Source organism: Ranitomeya imitator, chromosome 1 (genome assembly GCF_032444005.1).
Source record: "Ranitomeya imitator isolate aRanImi1 chromosome 1, aRanImi1.pri, whole genome shotgun sequence".
NCBI classification, from domain to species: Eukaryota; Metazoa; Chordata; class Amphibia; order Anura; family Dendrobatidae; genus Ranitomeya; species Ranitomeya imitator.
The window spans coordinates 1,167,794,155-1,167,818,972 of NC_091282.1; the positions used below are offsets into that span (position 1 = coordinate 1,167,794,155).

General features: G+C 39.9%; 1 protein-coding gene across 3 annotated transcripts in view; it reads left to right on the forward strand.

Moving 5' to 3' along the window:
* The window catches only part of PPARGC1A (PPARG coactivator 1 alpha), a 140,904-nt gene extending 117,948 nt beyond the window's left edge, over positions 1 to 22,956 (forward strand). Inside the window, exons 9-13 of one of the 3 annotated variants that reach the window (XM_069744668.1) lie at positions 4,631 to 4,723; positions 4,812 to 4,932; positions 9,761 to 9,882; positions 10,098 to 10,249; positions 22,435 to 22,956. In XM_069744668.1, the coding sequence (XP_069600769.1) occupies positions 4,631 to 4,723; positions 4,812 to 4,932; positions 9,761 to 9,882; positions 10,098 to 10,249; positions 22,435 to 22,538 (592 nt within the window). In that variant the 3' untranslated portion in view covers positions 22,539 to 22,956. The remainder of the gene's footprint in view (positions 1 to 4,630; positions 4,724 to 4,811; positions 4,933 to 9,760; positions 9,883 to 10,097; positions 10,250 to 22,434) is intronic. The other 2 variants (XM_069744667.1, XM_069744669.1) reach the window with 2 other exon arrangements.
* The last annotated feature ends 1,862 nt before the right edge of the window (positions 22,957 to 24,818 follow it).

A 24,818-nucleotide genomic window follows, 5' to 3' on the forward strand; every position in this document is an offset into this window, starting at 1 on the left:
AGGGTGGGTGGAAAGAGGAGAACTTGGAGGAAACCCACTCAAACAAGGGGAGAAGATACAAACGTTTTGGTGGGATTTGAACCCAGGTCCATTGAATGAAGCAAAGGAGAGTCTAGTTGGCACGTGACTGCAGCTGTGTAATTCGCATACATGAGGTCATCTGACCGCCCACTCTCATGGAGCATAGGGACAGTTTTCGCATCGTACTCTGTCGTGATTCGATAGTCTGCAGTCACATAGAGTGACTGCAGACTTTTCTTCTCAGCCCTGAAATCCCCTTTCAGTGGTACATTTCAAGCTAAAATTTATATGTTAAAATAAGCAATGACCCCGATTCATCAAGACCCACGTTGTTGACTCCTGTCTTGATGTATGGTCATGTGGGAGTCAGATTTGCCAGATTCATTAAGTGGTGAATGCTTCTTAAAGGGAACCTGTCATGTGAAAAAAGCACTATTAACCAGCAGATATGGGGTCAGTCTGCAGGTTAATAGCATTCTGCAAACTTCCCAGCTCTGGCACTGAGAGCTTTCTGCCGGGAGGAAATTATTCATCACGCCAGCATTGGGGTTGCAGTCACCGGAGTAGTTCGTAGTGCGGTTTCATTCACATCTCATTGTATAGGGAGCGGCGGCTGTAATCGCATCCCCGACACTGACTGACTAGAAGTCTCCACCCTCGTGACTGAAGCCCGAACACTGGTGGGAGGAATAAAATTAATTTACTCCTGGCAGCAGGGCTCTCAGTGCGGGCACCAGGCAGGTCCAGAACGCTATTAACCTGCAGATTAACCAGGTTAATAGTTTTTTTTTCTTCACATGACAGGTTCCCTTTAATAACTCTAGAAAGCCTTAAAAAGAGGAGTGCGAGTATGCAAGACATGAATTAAACGAACTGTGGTGTCACATCCCTGTCGTGCCCCAGTTCTGCCCATTTTGGTGGAGCTGGGAGAAACTTGCTTGAAAACTTCAAAAGTTGCCAAATTTTTGCATAACCTCAAGTTGCACAAAAAAAATATGAGTTATCATTATGTTTTACTCTATATTTCTAGGGAAAACACTTTAATAAATCAGTGCATCTGAGTTTTTTTTTAAAGTTTTTTTAGGTTAATTTATATTTTGAAAATTTTTTATTTTATGGCTTTTCTCAGAAGGACATCTTAATGATTGAAATCCAGATAATGTATATTGTATTTATCACACAGATCTATGATGTTATGATTTCAGCTTTTCCCATTCAGTCTTGAAGTAGCAGAGAGCAATATTCATTAAGCCTCAATGATTAACCCTTGTGATAAAATTACGGACCTGTAACGCATTCCCTCAAACGTAGTGTCAGTTCCTTCTTTATAAATGATTGCAATGGTGTTAGAAAAGCAAAAGAATGCGCTGGTGAGAATATATGGAACACTCTTGGGTTTATTAAGTGGAATAGAAACGATAACGGGAACAATATACTTATTTTAATCAATCAAAGCGATTGATTTCTCGCATGCTTTGTCCAATTTATAAAAAAGATAAAGTATTGGAATAAGATAGAAGCGTATCAGCGCAATCAGCCTTAGATTGTGTAATGGTTCACCGGAGCAGAATCTACGTCAGACGCTTTCCGTTGAAACATACATTCTGCAGGTCACTGAACTCAGCGGGGCTCACACGGAATTAACAGACATTAATTAATGAAACATTCCGATTGATTCTAATTCTCTGCTGGATATCATAGACCATTCCCTATGATGCCGTAAAAAAAAAAAATATTTTCTTGTTCCCTTTTATTTCCCCTTTTCTTTTAGCTTTACTTTTTTCTTACTTTTCTCATAATAACATCGATTTTGCTTTCTGCAACATTTTTAACATGTTGAAAATGAAATATGAGATTACAATTTCTGCTTTAGATATCGAATGTAACCAGGGATCCTCACAAAAACAGTTAATTTTCTTGGTTAATTACATGTTTGCTATTTTCGGGACAGCAATAGCAGTATATCATTTACCTGAAGGGGCAGCAATTCTATAAGGTAAAATGATTTTTTTTTTTTTAATACAAAAGGCGGATAAGATTGGAAAAATGTGGCATCTTTCCTTTCTACACCAGTTATTGCATTGTGTTCAAGTCTGGCTTTGCTGAAGTGGGCTGCAATACCACATACAACCTGTGGACAGATGTGGCACTGTTTTTGGGAAGACAGCTACCATGTCTATCGAATTTTGAACAACCCTTTTGAAAGGATTGCTCCATTGGAGACAATCCGATTCCAATAGGGAGCCACAGCTGTGACATATCTGTCTTTCAAGACCCCTGGACAATATCTGATTATGTCAGGGTAGTTGCTGTTGGCAATAACTTTAACCTGGGAAAATGTAGCATTAGAGTGTGTCCATTTGGAGACATGACTGTCTTTGCAATACATAAATAGTCTGCTTAAGCAAGGACAAATGGTTTTTGGTGGCTTTTCATATTGACTTCTTAAAGGTGCTCCTCTATCATGTCCTTAAACCCTACTGACAAAATGGACAGGCTTTGCCCCAGTTGGAAGTCCTTTAAAGAGACTCTTTATCCAGGTCAGAAGTGGCAAGATTTTGCTCTAATTTTACTCCCTTTACTCTCCTAAGTTTTCTTTCTTTCTTTCTTTCTTTCTTTCTTTCTTTCTTTCTTTCTTTCTTTCTTTCTTTCTTTCTTTCTTTCTTTCTTTCTTTCTTTCTTTCTTTCTTTCTCTCTTTCTTTCTCTCTTTCTTTCTTTCATCTCGCACACAGTTTTAGAGGTATGCCGCTTTTAATTTAGTGCTAGTTTTATAGTCTCACAGGGTAATAGGACAGCCTAAAAGCCTAAAGTCACACCCCCAGGGAATTGTGTAAGCTTTGCCCCCTTGGAAAAGACCTTAAAAATTAGAACTAAATAAAGACCCCGATCTCTGGAAACATATGGCTGATTAAAAAAAAGGAGACGCGGGAATATAATAAAAAGAAAAACTGGCCACAGAGGACCACAGGTCCTCTTTACACAAAATATTCATGAACTTGGGTGGATCAAGGCTCACAAACTGAAAACATACAGTATGTCTATTGTTATATGTATATATGCCTCCCTATTGCCACCTCTAGGTAGCCACATAGTAAGTCATTGTCTGACTTCTTGGAGCTGTGAAATATGATTAGGGATTCAGCCAAACAAAACAAAGCTTTTAATATCCAGAATCATATTTGAATCATATTTTTAGGCTCAGTAGTGGATCAGATGTCGACTTGCAGGTTCATTACCAATAGCTAGCTTTGGAGAGGCAGTTTTTTGGAGGGGAGCTATTTTTAATATTTTTTCCCACTAGCGTTGTCTGTAAGACATCCTACATCATTCCAAGGCAACAAACATTCTATCAGTAGAACAAATAAGCTGCCCTCACCTTAGAGATCATTTCACATCTGGCCAGAAGTGGGAAACAGAGCGCTCAATAGGGTGATACTCTATGGAGGGAGAGTAGGAAAGTGCTGGTAACTCTCACCTGGAGGAGTTGTGGCAACCCCTGTGTAGGCATGAAGAAGAACAGCTGCTGTTGCCCTAAGGCTGGTGGATAAATCCTCCAGGAGATATTGAATCCAGTTGGATGAACACGTGGTTGGGCTTTGCTGCTGAAGTAAGTCAATTCTTGTGAAATGATGAGGAAAAGATTTTTTATTCACATTGCGTTTCAGTGTGTCATACCGGCTTCTACACCGACTTCTTTATCAAGTGAAAAAAGACAAACCTGTTTTTCACTTGATAAGGATGCGCTGAAACACATTGTGAATAAGAAACCTTTTCCTCATCATCATTTCTTTAGAATTGACTTACTTCAGCAGCGCAGCCCATCCACGTGGTCATCCAACTGGATCCAACATGTGGCCAGATGAAGCACTAGTTCCATTGCGAAACAGCCATTTCCTCCTTGATGCAACTTGAATGCACAACCCACAAACACCACTTTTCGTGTTGTTGATAGAATAAAGCAATATTCAAGGGTGATTGCTGCTTATTTATTTTACTGGAAGTATTGTGTATATATGTCGCTCATTGCAAGTTTTGCACCATCCCAAAGGTTGTGAGTTTGGTGACCCCGCGACACGTGTGGTGACTTGCCCTTCTTTGACGCAGTCGTAATACGATTGTGCCAGCTTTTTCCATTGCAATCATAACCAATGCCCTCCTAAAACAGTATTTTTGGCAGCTATGGAACAAATGTTTAGCATACGAAGCATAAATGTGTCAGTGTGGAGAGAAATATACATTTTAAATATACACAGTAGAAAGTGACATATGTAGTTTATCTTGATTGCTATAGAATTATGATGAGCTTCTGCTAGCAGGATGAGCAACTTTCATCAGCCAAAACAAAACTGGATCTTTTACTCTATTTGCTAACGTATATTTATTTGAAGGAATTTTTTGACCTGCATATTAGAGCATCTGACATATGGCCAATGTCAATCATTTAGTTGGTGCAATTGGGTCTACTAGGTCTGCAGCCATAAAGTATCATACTGATATCTTAATATGGAGGAAACCTGTCCTGTTGAGATCTTCCTTTGCCAAGCTGCACTTTAGTTTATTTTTTTAGTACGACATTGAATTATATCTGAATTTTCCTTCTATTTTAAGGTCTTACTGCTGTTACGAGACAGATCATTGTAAACAGAACTCTCCAGTGTATGAACGATCTAGATCAAGGTCACCATACAGTCGTAGACCAAGGTAGGAAACTCCACAAGGCTATTGCAGCGAACTATCGATATAATCCCATGCTTCTCATACTGCATTAATTGCTTGTATCAATTTCTAGATATGACAGTTATGAGGAATACCAACACGAGTGCCTGAAGAGGGAAGAGTATCGCAAGGAATACGAAAAACGGGAGTCAGAGCGAGCAAAACAGAGGGAACGACAAAGGCAAAAAGCAATTGTAAGCAGTACTGGGTATACTTCCTCTTAGTTTGTCAAAATGAGGGAAATCTTTTTATGTATCTACCTAAAAATGTATCATGTTATATATGTATGCTGCTTCCTTCCTTTTCTTTTTTCCTTCTTCCTTACTTTCCTTTTTATTTCTTTTCCTTCTGCCTTCCTTTCCTTATTTCTTTCTATCCTTTGTTGTTTATTTTCTTACTTCATGTTTCCTTCCTTTCATTCTTTATTTCCTTTTTCATTCTTTTCCTTCTTTCCTTCTTCCTTCATTTCCTTATTGCTTTCTATCCTTTGTTCTTCCTTTTCTTATTTCCTTTTTTCCTTCCTTTCCTTCTTCCTTCCCTGCATTCTTCCTTCTTTTCCTTCTTTCCTTCTTCCTTCTTTTCCTTATTGCTTTCTATCTTTTGTTCTTCCTTTTCTTACTTCCTTTTTTCCTTCCTTCCCTTCTTCCTTCCTTCCCTTTCTTCTTTCTTTCTTTTCCTTCTTTACTTGTTCCTTCCTTTCCTTATTGCTTTCTATCCCTCGTCCTTCCTTTTTTTCTTTCCTTCTTCCTTCCCTTCATGCTTTTTTTCTTCCTTCCATTTCTTCCTTCCTTCCCTCAATCTATCTATTATGATTCACTTTATTTTCTATTTGCCTATCTATCCGGTTTGTTTTATTATCTCTAATCTGTCAATTTCTATCCTTTTATCATTTATTATTTCTAAAATTGCCAAATATGTAAAAGAAACAAACAAAAACAAAACAAACAGCAGTGTCAAAACAGTAAAGATGAAATTTTTGATGAGGATGACGAATGGTAAAGGACATATACGGTACTTAGCAGTGGTTCAAGGCCATGGATGGTGACATATGTGTCTGAGCAGGTGCTGAAGGACATTGCTATAAAGCATATGCATGGTATAGATTTCCACAAGTTGCTTGAAGTGATGGCCTCATAACTCACTAGGGGTCAATACAGATAAATCACTATCTTGCTGTTCATTACACAGTCCACTGTAGGCAGCAGTAAGGAATAAACAGGCAGCCAAGAAGCTGGATGTACATTTTCGGGTTCACCATATGATATATCAGTATGAAAAGTGACCAAGCATATTTCTATCTATCTATCTATCTATCTATCTATCTATCTATCTATCTATCTATCTATCTATCTATCTCTATCTATCATTTATCTATCTATCTATCTATCTATCTAAAAAACGAAACCGGGCAGCACCTCCAAATAGTCACAGTGAAAAAAATGATTTACTCCATGCAGAATTATGCAAAGTTTGGGCTCTAAGAGTTTGGCATGGAATAAATCACCATCCTTTTACCATGACCATTTGGAAGCACTACTTATTTTTGCTTTTTTTCTTTACCTGCCCTTTGGTCTTTGAGCTTAAACCATAGCACTCACATTCTTAGCATTGTGCATATCATTTGACTTTCCATGTTCAAATAATATAGCTCGCACAGCTGCCCCCTTGGTAGCCCACCCTTATCTCTTTGTTGATGTTCTGCTACCTTCTTTTTCATAGCTCGATCCAGCAATTAATTCACCTTCATGGGGTGTCAATCAATACCAAACGACTCACTCTCATAGGAAGTCTGTCTGACTCTTAACTAATTACAGTTGCTCTCAAAAATTTACATACCCCTGCAGAATTTTTGCTTTCTTGGCCTTTCTTCAGAGAATATGAATGATAACAGCAAAACTTTTTCTCCACTCATGGTTAATGGTTGGGTGAAGCTATTTATTGTCATAATACTGTGTTTTCTCTTTTTAAATCATGATGACAACCCACAACATCCAAATGACCCTGATCAAAAGTTCACATACCCTGGTGATTTTGGCCTGAAAACATGCACATAAATTGACACAAATGGGTTTGAATGGCTACTAAAGGTAACATCCTCACCTGTGACCTGTTTGCCTGTAATCAGTGTCAGACACTTACATCTTTCATCCAGCCACTGACATTTCTGGATTGTGAGTCATGGGGAAAGCAGAAGAATTGTCAATGGATCTACGGGAAACGGTAGTTGAACTGTACAAAACAGGAAAGGGATACAAAAAGATATCCAATGAATTGATAATGCCAGTCAGCAGCGTTCAAACTGTGATTAACAAATGGAAAATCAGGGGCTCTGTAAAAACAAAACCAAAGTCAGGTAGACCAACAAAAATGTCGTCCACAACTACCAAGAAAATTGGTTGGGATGCAAAGAAAACAGGAAAGAGAAGGAGATCCAGCTCAACGAAATAGTGAAAAATCCATAGTTTCATGATTAAGGGTGCTTAGTCACCGGAAACGCGTTGACCTTGGTTTTAAAATATTTTTTTGTATGCTGATGTTTTGTCCTTTCACTATAATTTAAGTGAAATAAACTATGGATTTTTCACTATTTCGTTGAGCTGGATCTCCTTCTCTTTCCTGTTCGTCTACGCCCTGACACAGCGGTTCCGTGCTCCGAGCTCTTGGGAATGTCGGTATGGTGAGCTGGATTTTGTTTTTTCATGCAAAGAAAACCCCACAAATAACATCAGCTGAAATACAGAACTCTCTGAAAACTAGCGGTGTGGCTGTTTCAAGATGCACAAAAAGGAGGCACTTGAAGAGAATTGGGCTGCATGGTTGAGTTGCCAGAAGAAAGCCATTACTGCGCAAATGCCACAAAGTATCTCGCCTAAAATATGCAAAACAGCACAAAGACAAAACCTCACAACTTCTGGAATGAGGTAATTTGGAGTGATGAGACCAAAATTGAACTTTTTGGCCACAAGCATATACTTTACATTTGGAGAGAGGTTAACAAGGCCTATGATGAAAGGAACACCATTCCCACTGTAAAGTACTGTTTTGGGGATGTGTGAGCTACAAACGCACAGGAAACTTGGTCAAAGTTGAATGAAGAATGAATGCAGCACGTTATCAGCAAATATTGGAGACAAATTTGCACTCATCAGCCCGGAAGCTGCGCATGGGATGTACTTGGACGTTCCAACATGACAATGATCCAAAACACAAGGCCAAGTCGACATGTCATTGGCTACAGCAGAACAAAGTGAAGGTTCTGGAGTGGCCATCTCAGTCTCCAGATCTCAATATCATTGAGCCACTCTGGGGAGATCTCAAGACCACAGATCATTCTAGACAGCCCAGGAATTTACAGGAACTGGTGGCTTTTTGCCAAGAAGAGTGGGCAGCTTTACCACCTGAGAAAATAAAGAACCTCATCCACAACTACCACAAAAGACTTCAAGCTGTCACTGATGTTAGAGGGTGCAATACACCGTATTAAGAAATGAGGGATGTGAAGTTTTGATCAGGGTCATTTGGATGTTTTTGGTTGTCATTATGAATTAAAAAGAGAAAACACAGTAGTTTGACAATAAATGGCTTCACCCAACCACTAACCATTAATGGAGAAAAAGTTTTGGAGTTATCATTCATATTCTCTGAAAAAAGCCCAAAAAAGCAAAAATTCTGCCGGGGTATGTAAACTTTTGAGCACAAATGTATGATGAGGTTTCTTCTACCCCTTTAAAGTGGGATTCAGAAGCAAATGAAGTTATGAAAAATTGCTTATTTTGCACCCCACATGCAATGAGACATAATTCCTATATGGAAAGGGGAGCATTATGTCAGTCTTTCTGCTATAGAAAGGACAACTCTGCTCCAAAAAAGAGGTTTTACAGCAGCCAGGATGTGCATCATAAGACATAATGTGCATCTCCTGGAAATTCTAAATATTAGAAGTCATGGTTTCAAAGGTCTGACTTATTATTCACATTTACATTAGAAATTACATAATCCCATAATCCCATCTATAATTCTATAATTTATTTTACTTAATGTCTATATAAAAACCATTTGAAGCACCAAAGCAATTTATTAATTTATTAACGGTTCCTTTGATAAAGTAATATGAAAACCCTCTTCCCTTGAATTTATTGCCCAATGCTCCCAGTATCCTAAAAAGGTATATTTTGATCCACATTTAATGACTCCATATGCATATGTATTGAATCCATCTACCTAATGCACACATGAACCATTCTATAATAAGCTGAGCTTTACTGTGCCGAGAAAAATGTTATATTGAGTGGCTTTTAATAAAAAGGAGATATGGATGGAGTTTCTGTCCTATTCCACTTGATATTAATATATGCCAAATACATCAAAACATTCCATAAGTTTAGTCATCCGGGCTGCATAGTGTTAATTAAACCCTGAAAAAACATAACTGGAAGTTATAAAATTGCTGCCAAGGACACATTTATATTAATTCCATCATTCCAGAAGAAGAAGTTTCAGCTTTATGGTCGGCAGCTGATCGTTGGGATGGAATTAGTGTTTGCCGGTCATACTATTTACAGACACATATTTCAGATTGCTCGGGTTGTTTGTAGGTGTTTTAGCCTTTATGGAATAGGAAACAAAATATCAGTTGTATAACATTTCAGCGTCGTGAGATATAAATAGTGGACAACTATGATGTACGACTGTGTACTCTCCCTTTTTGAAAGACGGTGTCATCCATATTAAGCTGACCGCAGGGATTCCCTATTCCGACACCAACATCAGTCAGCTCCGATCTAAAGAAGAACCTGCCAGCAAGTGTTTAGTTTCTCTACAGCACCCCCGCAGGTGAAATGAAGCATTGGCATGTATGTGCAATACATGGATTATTTTGGGTCCGAGATGAGGCTACAGAACAGAGAACCCTTATTATAAACTTTTCATACGATATTTGTAAATAGGTTTTGTAAGCCGAAAAGCATCATTAAGGTCACTTAATATAGTATATATTTTACATTTGTGCCTATTTCCTTGTAGGAGGAGCACAGAGTTATTTACATCGGTAAGATGAGAACTAACATGAATCGCGGTGAACTGCGAGCTCGGTTTGAAGTTTTTGGCGAAATTGAAGAATGTACGGTCAATCTGCGGGATGATGGGTGAGTGTCATTTTGGCCCAACCAGCTGATGGTGATGATGGGATTGTTAGATTTTAGCATGGCCAATCCTGTGTTCTCATGATAGATAAATGGTCGTCAAAGGTGTCTGGCATTCCATCCTCAAGGAGGAGCATAATACAATGCAGAGATGTTTTATATAAGTGGGTATATACTTCCTGTGCTCATTTATTTGATTTTTACCCTTCTCATTGCAGAGACTGTTACGGCTTCATCACCTACCGCTATACATGTGACGCTTTTGCTGCTCTTGAGAATGGATACACCCTGCGCAGATCTAGCGAACCCGACTTTGAGCTGTGCTTTTGCGAAAGAAAGCAGTTTTGCAAGTCCAACTATGCAGATTTAGGTATGGATTGCATTTGTTAGATCTTGATGGTTCTTGCCATTTTCACACAATAGGATTTACCTTGACAGAGTTAGTTGCCGGCTGTCAGTGATTTACTCAACTCCTCATTTATTGGTAATTTGTTGTGAGAAATGAATTGCCTAACATAAAGTACCAGCATATGGTAGAAGCTAATATATGTCCTATATTCTTTATAGCTCAGTAATTAATTTGCACGGCTTTGCCACTGGCCACAGGCAGGCAATGCTAAAATAAATGCTTAAGACGCAAAAGGCCATGGGTTATAAAACCTATTTTTACATCACAAGGTTTTAACATGTTCATATGTTTTCAGTTGAAGCTTGAATGTATTGAACCTTAGGCTAGGATTGACTACAGATGTGCCTTGGCACAATTTTATTTCTATGGAGAGCTTTATGGGAACCTTTGTCACCGTAAAACCACATTATTTTCTCAGTGATGTCCTAATCATTCCAAAAAGTCCAAACCGGTCAGATGTTTTCTTGATATTTCAAAGGTATACAATTTTATGTTCCATAGCTAAACATTGTGGTTGCTTTGTGGTAATGAGAGTCAATTTTTTTACTAGAGTTCATTGCAACTGTATTGGGAACTCCTGCCCTTCCCAGCTCCCTGCTTGCCAGATGGTCGTGCACTCCTCAAGATTGGTCGTTCAGACCAGTGACATGGCCACAAGTTGTGCTCTCTCCAATACTTAAATCAAAGACACTTTTGCTTCTGCAGAATCAGTGGATGTGAGATGGATCTAGAGATCGAGTTAACTTGAGGAGCAGTGCTTCAAAGCTCTATAGCAAAGAGCTTGCAATCGCTGCACTTTTTTTTAGCTAGGAAACCTCTAGACTGCAGAAGTGGCCGGTAACCTGAACAATGAATTATAAAACTATAAAATTAATAATTCCTTAATTCCTTAGAAAGTAGAGGATTTTTAATTAAAGGTAAGTTGCAGAATTGCTTGTTTTTACAAGTGTTTTGATAATTTTACCAATTTGAGTAATTGACAAAACCCTTTTAAGTGATGGCACTATCCAATCATGAATTTTCTTTATGCAGACCTGTTTCTAATAAGCCAATAAGGAGAGGATGTGCTATTACTGTAGTATTACTTGATATATGGGTGATAATGCGAAACTCGGTCATGGTGAGTCATGCAGAATGGCACCAAATGTTTTCATTGGGTCTCCGCAAATGGTAATATAGGGAAGTTGCAGGTAGGGACCGTCTGTATAATGTCCATATTAAAAGGGATTGATCTGTTTGAATAAGCCCTCCCAGTGGCACAGTATGAGAAGTCACAATAAATCCTGAAATTGACTGAATTTTCTATGTGTGACTGGCACGACACGTCCGCCATGCACGTTCTGAATATGAGCCAGCTTTATGTCTCTTGACCTGAGCTCACCAGCCTTTTATAAGCCTTTGTCAGGAGACCTGTAGCTTGTCGTGGTCTGTACTTGCAGTGTGAATGTTGGAAGTGTGAAACCAGCACAAGAGATGAATGATTTTTCTCCATCTAGTATTTGAACTTTTATAAAGATCCGCTGCACGGGGTTTACATCGGCATGTGACCAAAAAAAAAGACTGGTCAACGTTAAATATGTAATTTGCATTGCACTAAGGTGCATTGAACCTGAGCCATGCACCATGCACCCAGCAGAGAGGTCACTGTCTAACCTCAGCCGAAAAATACACTAATCATTATTACATAGAACAAAGTGTATGGTCATAGCCTCTTCAGAAATAAAGAGAGCAGAGCCCCTAGTGTAATTTCTTTGTAACAGCAAACCAATAGATCAGTATCAACCTTTTAAAGAGCCTTACCACATTTCTTACCCCCATCCCATGCACTTTTGATGGCCAATTGTTTGGCCAGTAGCCATCTTGGCTGTGTCTGCCATGCACAGGAATGCTCAGTCAGTCAAACTTTCCTGTGTTCTCCATGTAAGAGCGACTGCCAGATATGCCTGTCGGAGACTTATTTCCGGGAGAACGAAAGGATTGGCAGTCCGAAATTGGACATTCCGATTCTTAACGTTTCTGACAATCAATTGTACGGTGTTCCTACACGCATTAGACTGTCGTATAAGCTCATCGTTATCAGCGGGTTGGTTCGACATTAGTCTAATGTGTATGGGGGGCTCTTATATATAAAGCCAAACCAGAATCATCATGTCATGTGGCAAGGCTCAATATTGACTTAACGGATTACCACGTTCAAGAGGAGGCAAAAAGGTGATTTTTGTATAATTTATTACCCAGGTAAGGATTGCTTGACCTTTAAAGACTACCTATCATATTTCTATGGCTACACTTTTTTTAAAAAAACAACAGTGGGCGGCTACAGACTGATCATTTTTAATGCAGAACTTCGTAAAATATAAATTCTTAGGAGCCCGCTATCGAGCAAAAGTTGGATCTGATCTTCCAGGTTGTGGGACTCCAGCATGCAAAATGAGATCTCACAATCTAAGGCCTCTTCACTGTGAAAGTGCAAGATCGCACTACCAAAAGTGAGGCTGAGGAGTCGGAGATGAGATGAATCTGTGCTGCACTTTATGTACATGCTTATTAGTGACCAGTGTTGTGGGGTTGTAGTTGAGATGAATCTGTACTGCATTATATGTACATGCTCAGTAGTGACCAGCGCTGTGGGGTCGGGAATGAGATGAATCTGTGCTGCACTTTATGTACATGCTCAGTAGTGACCAGTGCTGTGGGGTTGGAGATGAGATGAATCTGTACTGCATTATATGTACATGCTCAGTAGTGACCAGTGCTGTGGGGTCGGGAATGAGATGAATCTGTGTTGCACTTTATGTATATGCTCAGTAGTGACCAGTGCTGTGGGGTTGGAGATGAGATGAATCTGTGCTGAACTCTATGTACATGCTCAGTAGTGACCAGTGCTGTGGGGTCAGATGAGATGAATCTGTGCTGCACTTTATGTACATGCTCAGCAGTGATTAATGCTGTGGGGTTGGAGATGAGATGAATCTGTGCTGCACTTTATGTACATGCTCAGTAGTGATCAGGGCTGTGGATTTGAAGATGGGATGAATCTGTGCTGCACTTTATGTACATGCTCAGTAGTGACCAGTGCTGTGGAGTCAGATGAGATGAATCTGTGCTGCACTTTATGTACATGCTCAGTAGTGAGGCTGAGGAGTCGTAGATTAGATGAATCTGTGCTGCACTTTATGTACATGCTCAGTAGTGAGGCTGTGAAGTCAGATTAGATGAATCTGTGTTGCACTTTATGTACATGCTCAGTAGTGAGGCTGAGGAGTCGTAGATGAGATGAATCTGTGCTGCACTATATGTACATGCTCAGTAGTGAGGCTGTGAAGTCAGATTAGATGAATCTGTGTTGCACTTTATGTACATGCTCAGTAGTGAGGCAGGGCTGTGGGGTTGGAGTCGTGGAGTTGGGAGTCAGGGCAATTAAGGAGTAGGAGTCGGAGGTTTGGCTTACCGACTCCACAGTCCTGTCTCCCACTCCCACCACTGAGTAGCAGCTTTCTGTCAACATACAGTGTATACAGCTAGCTGCCAATCAATGGTGGGGGGCGGGATAATTCACAACCCAGCATTTAGAGCACTGCTAGATCTGCAGCAGAGAAAATTGTAATTCTGTGTTAACTGCTGAATCCAATAAACTAAGTTATACATGTGACGGGGTATGCAACAAAGCAGGAAGAGACACCAGGCCGATAAACAATTCATCAATATTTATTGGAACAGGGAACTGGAACAACACAAATGAAAGTAATTCTGCAGCGTCTGTAATGAGTCCACACAAAGGGAGCAGATCCGGGGTCGCCACCCGGCAATCCAACGCCAGGGAAAAAACAAATCATCCTTGGATGGGTTCACTGGATCCAACAGATGAGGGGCATAGCACCATTCCATGTGGCAGCTTTTAACCCTCCACACACAGGCACCAGGATCTCGCCTCAGCATAAGATCCCAGCCCTTCCCAAGTCACCACACAACTGAATCAGCCAACACATGAGTCTATTGTTCTGTGTCCTGGGATCCACCCCTCCATGGGGGAGGGCTCCCCCCTACTGGTTGTTGACTCAAGACTGATTACATGGCAGTCCAGGGACACAGACTGGAGGGACACGCTGTTACAACCCATCACTGGAATCAGGGTTTCAGACCCAACATCATGCTGCTGTCATATTACATAACACAAACCTGCTGACAGATTCCTTTAAAATTCTCTCTGGCTATTGCATTGAAAGCATTGACTATTGGGAGAAAATTAACTTTTTTCCTCTGAGGAGCTGCCAGCTTTCAGGCACAGAGGTGTGGTGGTGTGCCTACGGTCACCGCTCTGTGCATAGACCTGCCTCGGTGCTTTGAGTGACAGTTCGCTCTGCACAGATGAGCTGCAGAGAGAACTGTCAGTCAGTGTACCAGGGCATATTTACAGGTGCTGCTCACTATGTGCAAAGCTTCACAAATTAGTGTTTGGGTACATGACAGGTGCCCTTTGCATAAAGAGGTCAGCCGATGATGGATTTTCCACACCAGCTTCTTATGGAGTATCTTTACCCCTTAGAATGTATCTATATAGAGTATTGCATGCAATACATGACATGTGAAGCATAATAACAGATATGAATATCTTGCTTCTGAATTCTCACAATATGCAAAAAAAAAGAACTGATAAATTACAGTTTCCCTTTAACCGACGCTCACAAGTATCAACCATATTTACTGTATGATATAAATGTGAGAAAGACTCCATCCACTCTTCAGCTCCAGCTCACCCTTGCGTGCAATCCAAGATTTATTTTCTGTTTACTTGATGGTGGATTGAAATAGTCAGATGCGGCATGACGCTCCGTGTCTACCTTATTTAACACCTCGGTAATGTAGAGGGGCTTAGACAGAGCTGGAGAGTAAACACAGCTGTTTGAGGAACAGGACTCCGGTTAGTACGCTTTAATCAACTCAAACAAAATAACGATGCTCCAGGGAGATGTGGGAAAATAAAGGAAATGGCAGTGCCAGGGTATTGTTATTTATTTAGTATTTTACGTGATGGATTCACATTTAAAACTATTCCGAATTATTTGATTACTTACATTTTATTTGCTTCTAGTATTCACTGGAAAAGTCATTTTAATTTAGAGGTAGAAGAAGCTCAGCGTAACATATGTGCGATGGATCAGTATCAGAAAAGATTCTTATTTCTAAAGATATATTTAGTTCTTTTTGCTTTAGGTTAGAGTCCATCATTTACATTATTGTTCTCATCTTCCTGATGAATTCCAATCATGAAAATTTGGGAACAATGGAATCCTTTTGTATCATAAAATCTCGAAATACAATATATGATTAGAGTGTGTCATTAGAAAAAGTTAATATGGTAAAATAAAGTAATATTGTCATATGAAAAAATAGGAATTAAATCATGTAATTAATTATATACTATATTTATTATTTATTTACTATTATGCTTACTTATATATCGCTATCATATTCCGCAGCGCTTTACAGAAATCATCACTGTCCCCATTGGGGCACACAATGTACATTTCCCTATCAGTATGTCTTTGGAGAGTTGGAGGAAACCGGAGAACCCGGCTGTAACCAGCATAAATTCAGAGGTTTTCCTTGGTGGGATGTGAACCCAGGACACAGTGCTGCAAAGCAACAGTACTAACCACTGAGCCACCATGCTGCCCAATACATATATAGATATAAAGCTATATATTTATATTTTTTTTAGTATTTTTTTAATATGGTGATATAAGACAATTTAAAAAGACAATGGTATTATTATTACTAATATTGTTTTAAAACAACCTAAAAGGGAACCTCTAACAAACCGCCCCATTTAGGTCCTTAATCCTAAATCCCATGACCATGTCAGACCAGACCAGTTGTTATCATTGTAAAAGTGAATATGTAATGCAATTCTCAGGATATGCATGATGCCAACAGGAGTCTTCACCAACAGGAGTCTGTCACCATTTGCTTTACTTACGCCGCTCTTGACATCCTCCTTTCTTGTTTAATAATTTCACATGTGATTAAAATCTTGTGCCTACATGAGACTTCATGTTTGGCCATCCACAGTGCTCCATTGAAGCCAAGGAGAGCACACCCTGAGAGCATAAAATAAGGTAGAAAACAAGTACAATAAACATGACTAAATCAGTGACCTAAATGGGTGATCTCAGTGTAGGCTCACACTATTGCATTTCAGAACTGGAGGATTCAGTATTGTCCAAAAGCTATAGTAAGAAATAACCCTGTATACTAGAATCATAGAATGGTAGAGTTGGAAGGGGCCTCCAGGGTCATCGTGTCCAACCCCCTGCTCAAAGCAGGATTCACTAAATCATCCCAGACAGGTGTCTGCCCAGCCTCTATTTGAAGACTTCCATGGAAGGAGAACCCACCACCTCTCGTGGCAGCCTGTTCCACTCATTGATCACCCTAACTGTCAAATAGTCTTTTCTAATATCTAATCTGTGTTTCCTCCCATTCAGTTTCATCCCATTGCTTCTAGTCTTTCCTTGTGAAAATGAGAATAAAGATGATCCTTCTACAATGTGACAGCCCTTGAGATATTTGTAGACAGCTATTAAGTCTCCTCTCAGTCTTCTTTTTTTGCAAGCTAAACATTCTCAAATCCTGTAGCTGTTCCTCATAGCACATGGTTTGCAGCCCGGTCACCATTCTGGTCGCTCTTCTCTGAACTTGCTCCAGTTTGTTGATGTCTTTTTTAAAATGTGGTGCCCAAAACTGGACACAGTATTCCAGATGAGGTCTGACCAACAAGGAGTAGAGGACAATAATGACGTCGCGTGATCTAGACTGAATGCTTCTGCTAATACATCCCAGAATTGCATTTGCCTTTTTTGCTGCTGCATCACACTGTTGACTCATGTTCAGTTTATGGTCTATTACTATACCCAATTCTTTTTCCCATGTGCTGTTGCTTAGCCCTATTCCTCCCATTCTGTATATGCTTTTTTTCATTTTTATTGCCCAGATGTAGTACTTTTATATTTTTCCCTGTTAAAAACCATTCTGTTAGTTGCTGCCCTCTGCTCCAGTTTATTTATATCTTCTTGAATCCTCTATCTCTCTTCTCTAGTATTAGCTATCCCTCCTAGCTTTGTGTCATCAGCAAATTTAATCAGTTTACCCTCAATTCCTTCATCTAAATAATTGATTAAGATGTTGAACAATACAGTGCCCAGGACAGAGCCCTGTGGTACCCCACTTGAGACATTCTTCCAACTGGATGTGCAGCCATTTACGACCACTCTTTGGGTCCAATCACTAAGCCAGTTATGAATCCAACAATTCAACACTACTGCAGTTGCAGTGGTACACATATTTTATCATTGTGGCCACTCTGAGAAGACGTTTTATGGCCGCAGTTCTCAGATAAGATACAAAAGTGCAGTGGTCATAGATACTTACCAGGTGATACTTTTACTCTGATTGTCTGAACAGAGTATAACAAGAGAAGTGTCGCAATCATCTGTCTGACTAGTTTACTCCACAACAGTCTAACCCAACTATTTACTTATCTTGCATTGGCTATGAAATGTTTCTAAGGGTACCGTTACACTATACGATTTACCAACGATCACGACCAGCAATACGACCTGGCCGTGATCGTTGGTAAGTCGTTGTGTGGTCGCTGGAGAGCTGTCACACAGACAGCTCTCCAGCGACCAACGATGCCGAGGTCCCCGGGTAACCAGGGTAAACATTGGGTTACTAAGCGCAGGGCCGCGCTTAGTAACCCGATGTTTACCCTGGTTACCAGCGTAAAAAAAAACAAACACTACATACTTACATTCCGGTGTCTGTCCCTTGCCGTCTGCTTCCCGCACTGACTGACTGCTGGCCGTAAAGTGAAAGCACAGCACAGCGCGCTGTGCTCTGCTTTCACTTTACGGCCGGCAGTCAGTCAGTGCGGGAAGCAGACGGCAAGGGACCTGACGGACACCGGAATGTAAGTATGTAGTGTTTGTTTTTTTTTACATTTACGATGGTAACCAGGATAAACATCGGGTTACTAAGCGCGGCCCTGCGCTTAGTAACCCGATGTTTACCCTGGTTACAAGCGAACGCATCGCTGGATCGGTGTCACACACACCGATCGAGCGATGACAGTGGGAGATCCAGCGACGAAAGAATGTTCCAAACGATCTGCTACGACGTACGATTCTCAGCAGGGTCCCTGATCGCTACTGCGTGTCAGACACAGCGATATCGTATGGATATTGCTGGAACGTCACGGATCGTACCGTCGTAGCGACAAAAGTGCCACTGTGAGATAGTTACATAGTTACATAGTTATTAAGGTTGAAGGAAGACTATATGTCCATCTAGTTCAACCCATAGCCTAACCTAACATGCCCTAACATGTTGATCCAGAGGAAGGCAAAAAAAACCCATGTGGCAAAGAGTAAGCTCCACAATGGGGAAAAAAATTCCTTCCCGACTCCACATACGGCAATCAGACTAGTTCCCTGGATCAACGCCCTATCAAGGAATCTAGTGTATATACCCTGTAACATTATACTTTTCCAGAAAGGTATCCAGTCCCCTCTTAAATTTAAGTAATGAATCACTCATTACAACATCATACGGCAGAGATTTCCATAGTCTCACTGCTCTTACAGTAAAGAATCCGCGTCTGTTATTATGCTTAAACCTTTTTTCCTCCAAACGCAGAGGATGCCCCCTTGTCCCTGTTTCAGGTCTATGATTAAAAAGATCATCAGAAAGGTCTTTGTACTGTCCCCTCATATATTTATACATTAAAATAAGATCACCCCTTAGTCTTCGTTTTTCCAAACTAAATAGCCCCAAGTGTAATAACCTATCTTGGTATTGCAGACCCCCAGTCCTCTAATAACCTTGGTCGCTCTTCTCTGCACCCACTCCAGTTCAGCTATGTCTTTCTTAAACACCGGAGACCAGAACTGTGCACAGTATTCTAAGTGTGGTCGAACTAGTGACTTGTATAGAGGTAAAATTATATTCTCCTCATGAGCATCTATGCCTCTTTTAATGCATCCCATTATTTTATTTGCCTTTGTAGCAGCTGCCTAACACTGGCCCCTGAATATGAGTTTGTCATCCACCCATACACCCAGGTCTTTTTCATTGACGGTTTTGCCCAGAGTTTTAGAATTAAGCACATAATTATACATCTTATTACTTCTACCCAAGTGCATGACCTTACATTTATCCCCATTAAAGCTCATTTGCCATTTCTCAGCCCAAGCTTCTAGTTTACATAAATCATCCTGTAATATAAAATTGTCCTCCTCTGTATTGATTACCCTGCAGAGTTTAGTGTCATCTGCAAATATTGAAATTCTACTCTGAATGCCCCCTACAAGGTCATTAATATGTTAAAAAGAAGAGGGCCCAATACTGACCCCTGTGGTACCCCACTGCTAACCGCTACCCAGTCCGAGTGTGCTCCATTAATAACCACCCTTTGTTTCCTATCCCTGAGCCAGCTCTCAACCCACTTGCACATATTTTCTCCTATTCCCATTATTCTCATTTTATGTATCAACCTTTTGTGTGGCACCGTATCAAAAGCTTTTAAAAAGTCCATATACACTACATCCACTGGGTTCCCTTTGTCCAATCCGGAACTTACCTCTTCATAGAAACTGATCAAATTAGTCTGACATGAACAGTCCCTAGTAAACCCGTGCTGATACTGGGTCATGAGGTTATTCCTCTTCAGATACTCCAGTATAGCGTCCCTTAGAATGCCCTCCAGGATTTTACCCACAGTAGAGGTTAAGCTTACTGGCCTATAATTTCCGAGTTCAGTTTTTGTTCCCTTTTTGAATATTGGCACCACATTTGCTATACGCCAGTCCTGTGGCACAGACCCTGTTATTATGGAGTCTTTAAAGATTAAAAATAATGGTCTATCAATGACTGTACTTAATTCCTGCAGTACTCGAGGGTGTATCCCATCCGGGCCCGGAGATTTGTCAATTTAGTGATTTTTAGACGCCGCCGCACTTCCTGCTGGGTTAAGCAGGTGACATTTAATTGGGAATTTTTATCACTAGACATTTTGTCTGCCATGGGATTTTCTTGTGTAAATACTGATGAAAAAAAGTCATTTAGCATATTGGCTTTTTCCTCATCCTCATCCACCATCTCACCCAGACTATTTTTAAGGGGGCCAACACTATCATTTTTTAGTTTCTTACTATTTATGTAGTTAAAGAATATTTTAGGATTATTTTTACTCTCTCTGGCAATGAGTCTCTCTGTCTCAATCTTTGCTGCCTTGATTTGCTTTTTACAGAATTTATTTAATTTTCTGTATTTATTTAATGTCTCCTCACTACCTAGTTCCTTTAATTCTCTAAATGCTTTCTTTTTGTCACGTATTGCGCCCCTTACAGCTATAATTAGCCATATTGGTTTCCTCCTATTTCTAGTATGTTTATTCCCATACGGTATATACTGTGCACAGGTCCGATCCAGGATGCTAATAAACGTCTCCCATTTTCTTTGTGTATTTTTGTGTCTCAGGATATCGTCCCAGTTAATTGCACCAAGATCCTCTCTCATCCGTTGGAAATTTGCCCTCCTGAAGTTTAGTGTCCTTGTAACCCCTCTACTACACATCTTTTTAAAGGATACATGAAAACTTATTATTTTGTGATCGCTATTTCCCAAGTGACCCCCAACCCTTATATTTGATATGCGGTCTGGCCTGTTGGTTAATATTAGGTCTAGCAGTGCCCCCTTTCTTGTTGGGTCCTGAACCAGTTGTGAAAGGTAATTGTCTCTCATAGTTGTCAAAAACCGATTACCTTTGCTGGAACTGCAGGTTTCTGTTCCCCAATCTATTTCAGGGTAGTTGAAGTCCCCCATAATAATGACTTCTCCTTGAGTCGCAGCTTCATCTATTTGCTTTACGAGGATATTCTCCATTGCTTCCATTATTTTTGGAGATTTATAATAAACCCCTATCAGTAATTTATTATATTTTCCCCCTCCCCTTATCTCCACCCACAGGGATTCTACATTTTCATTAAATTCACCTATATTATCGCGCAGGATGGGTTTTAAGGACGATTTTACATACAGACACACCCCTCCCCCTCGCTTATCTGTACGGTCATTTCTGAACAGGCTAAAGCCCTGCAAGTTAACAGCCCAGTCATGGCTCTCATCCAGCCACGTTTCAGATATCCCCACCATGTCATAATTATGCTCCAACAACATTAGTTCTAATTCGTCCATTTTGTTGGCGAGGCTTCTGGCATTAGTATACATGCACTTTATGTTCCTCTCTGTACTTGTATTTCTTAAATTATTAACTGTTCTGACCCCACCCCCCATGCCACCGCCACCCCCAACTTCCTTATTTGTGCCCAGGTCTCTGTCTGCACTATTTTCCCCTCCTATAAAATGAATACCCTCCCCCCTAACACTCTCATCTCGGCCCTTTATCCTTTTATTATCCTCTACTAAGCAGAAGTTAACCCACAAGGACTCTCATTGAATACGACTTCAGTGGTGGCCTGCACCATATACGTGTAAACCTTTCTCTTCTACAGTTAGCCTTCTTAGACCCCCAATCTGTATTGTGGTAGCCGAATTACCTAATTTTGTGGTCCGATGATGGGTCACTTTGCTGAACCACTTTCAGTCACCTCTCCATCACTCGATCCACTCCTTGAAGAAGTTTAGGTCTTGGCAGGTTCCAAGTAGTTCTAATAGGCCTAGCACAATGGTCATACACGCACTATTTTGGTGACAACCCTCTCCTTTTATCTGCACCCCAAATGCTCTTCTCAATGTTACGGACCATGCTTATTCTTTCCAACCTTGTGGATGTGAGGAAAGAAGACACTTCGGCTGCCAATCTAACCTGTCTTGTCAAGACAACCATCCAAACACAATGTGTATACAGTATACAAAATTGCAGTGGCTACGTGGCTAGGGTGGAGAGTACAGGGGTTTACTTGTTGGCAATGACAACTTCCAAAAACAGCATATAGAACACATCTAAGAACTAGAATGTTTTGCTGTGGAAGATTGCATGTATGTACCCATTCTTAATATGTTGGCAACTTGGCAATAATTAATTTCTCAACTTCATTCATTCTTCTAACTTCTTTGTCTTCTAGATTCAAATTCAGATGACTTCGATCCTGCTTCCACCAAAAGCAAATATGACTCCATGGATTTTGACAGTTTGCTTAAAGAGGCACAAAGAAGCCTGCGCAGGTAACATGCATCACCACCCCGCCCAATGGAATGATGGAGAATACCTCACGGACAACTCGTCCTCCAATAAGAGACTCTTGAAAGTCAAACCTAGGAATTTCTCCTACTTTACACTCTCCGTTCTTCAATGGTTTACATGAACACAGCTGCTGAAGACTAAAGAGGCAATGGGAAAGCCATGGGTGTCAGATGATTCCTCACTTTCACAGTCGCCGTCGTATCACTCGGATAAAGACGAGACCTGCTTTTCATTGGAGATGAAAGTGCCAGCCAACTGTGAAAATTTCTCCGCTTTAAAACTGATTATTCTGGAAAAGTCGAGAGATCACTATTTATCATGGAAAATATTGGAGGATTCGTAAGCTGTTGATGCTCAACTGCAATGCAATCTTTACTGTGTCTAATTTTGATCATCCCATAGGAAAAAAAAAATAAAAAATATATATATATATATATATATATATATAAAACAACAACAAAAAAAACATTGCAATATAGATAACGCCTTAGTAACTTTTTTTTTATTGGGAATCTTGTGAAGAAAACTAAAAAAAATGGCATTTTCAGCACACGCAAGTCTCTTCACTCTACATTAGTCTTGGATTCTGACACCCATGCAATTGTCTACAATGTTGTATGTCAACAACGAAAGCCTTGTACACGGTCGATTTCACAGCTTGTTCAGCATTATATATATATATCTATATATATATAAATATATATATAAATATATTTTATTTTCTGATGAGTGCTTGTGGTGTTACATAATAAACGAGAGCTGAGTACAACTATCTGAATCAGTGTCCAGGTAGTTTATACCACTGCATTGTACTGGTCAAGTATTTACAGATGTTCCCTGCAAGCGGACATATTGCCCGTGTCTCTGGCAGAGAATGGGTTCTATGGAGTATTTTTATTTTGTGTACATAGAGTATGACTACGTTCTTTATTTGTTACTGCTATGCACTGTAAATGCAGCCTTCTTTTCAATACGGAAAAAAAAACGAAAAAAATTTCTTAAAACTCGAGAATATTCAAAATGTAACTGTCTAAGGTGAAACACCTGTTGTATACTAACCCATTTAGGAGCTGACTTTATGCTTATATATATTTGATTGTAAGAAGAAGAAGAACAAAACAAAAATGACAATGTGTGCGTGTTTTAGTTTTTTCATTTTCCTTTTTTTGGGGGTGCACAATTATCGCTTTAAGCACATTCATCCCTATTTTTTTTTTTTTTTTCATTTTATTTTTTTTTTTTTTTTTTCGGTGAGCTTCCATATAGCTGTTTTCGAGAAGGATTCCATTAGCCTGGAAAAGGCTTTTGTCGCATGGAGAACATGTCTCATCCTTCCGTGTAAGTGTCTTCATCCGCGGTAAAACTGAATCAGTTCTAGATTTACCATATCAGAGGTCTTGTTAACGTTCGTAGTGATTTAAACAAAAAAAAAAATATATATATATATATTCGTATTATTGTGAGTCAGGAATGAATGTACAATTTAATTACTTTCACGATAGGCCATTGTGCGTTTTCTTTTTTCTTTTTTTCTAAGCCGCTGGGTGTCCTTGCACTCTGCACCATAGGGTGGTGATACACTTTTGTCTAAACACTGTTTAATAAGCCAGTAACTTTATTTTTTTTGGGGGGGGGGACTGTTGGAATTTTTTGGCAAAAGCCAATATTTTTACTGTTGTGCATCCTTTTTGAGAAACTGATATTCCATTCCTTTGTTTACTGAAGACATATTCATCAGTTAACGCTCTCATATTTGTTACAGTAATATGCTGATTAAACAAGATATGGCCAGTTGGAAGGATGCTAACACTCTTCTTCATGCTATCATATGCTACGGGTGAAATCTCCCGTTTCGCGATAGTGTTGACTATGCATTAGTGTGGTCTCAGCTCTACGGCTGTACTACAGATCCTCAAAGACGTCGTCTTGGTGTAAGGAGACCTCCCGGGAATGTTGGTTTCCATATGAACAAAGTTCTTCTACACTGAATCGTTTTAATCTCTTCACGCACAGCTTTTTCCCGTATTGCTATCCCTCTTACGGGTTAACCCTTGTTCCGCTAACTTCATGTATTCAAACACAAGTGGAATTAATTACGAGAACCACGTTTCCTCTCTCTCTCCATCGGCTCGTAGCTGACTGAACTCCTACGTGTTACGTGTGGTGCGTGTTTAGCAATGCAGATATTTTTTCACAAATGTTAATCAGTCACGGTTTTTTGCAACAGTTTGTAAAAAAAAAGAAATAAAGTCTTTTGGATGAATA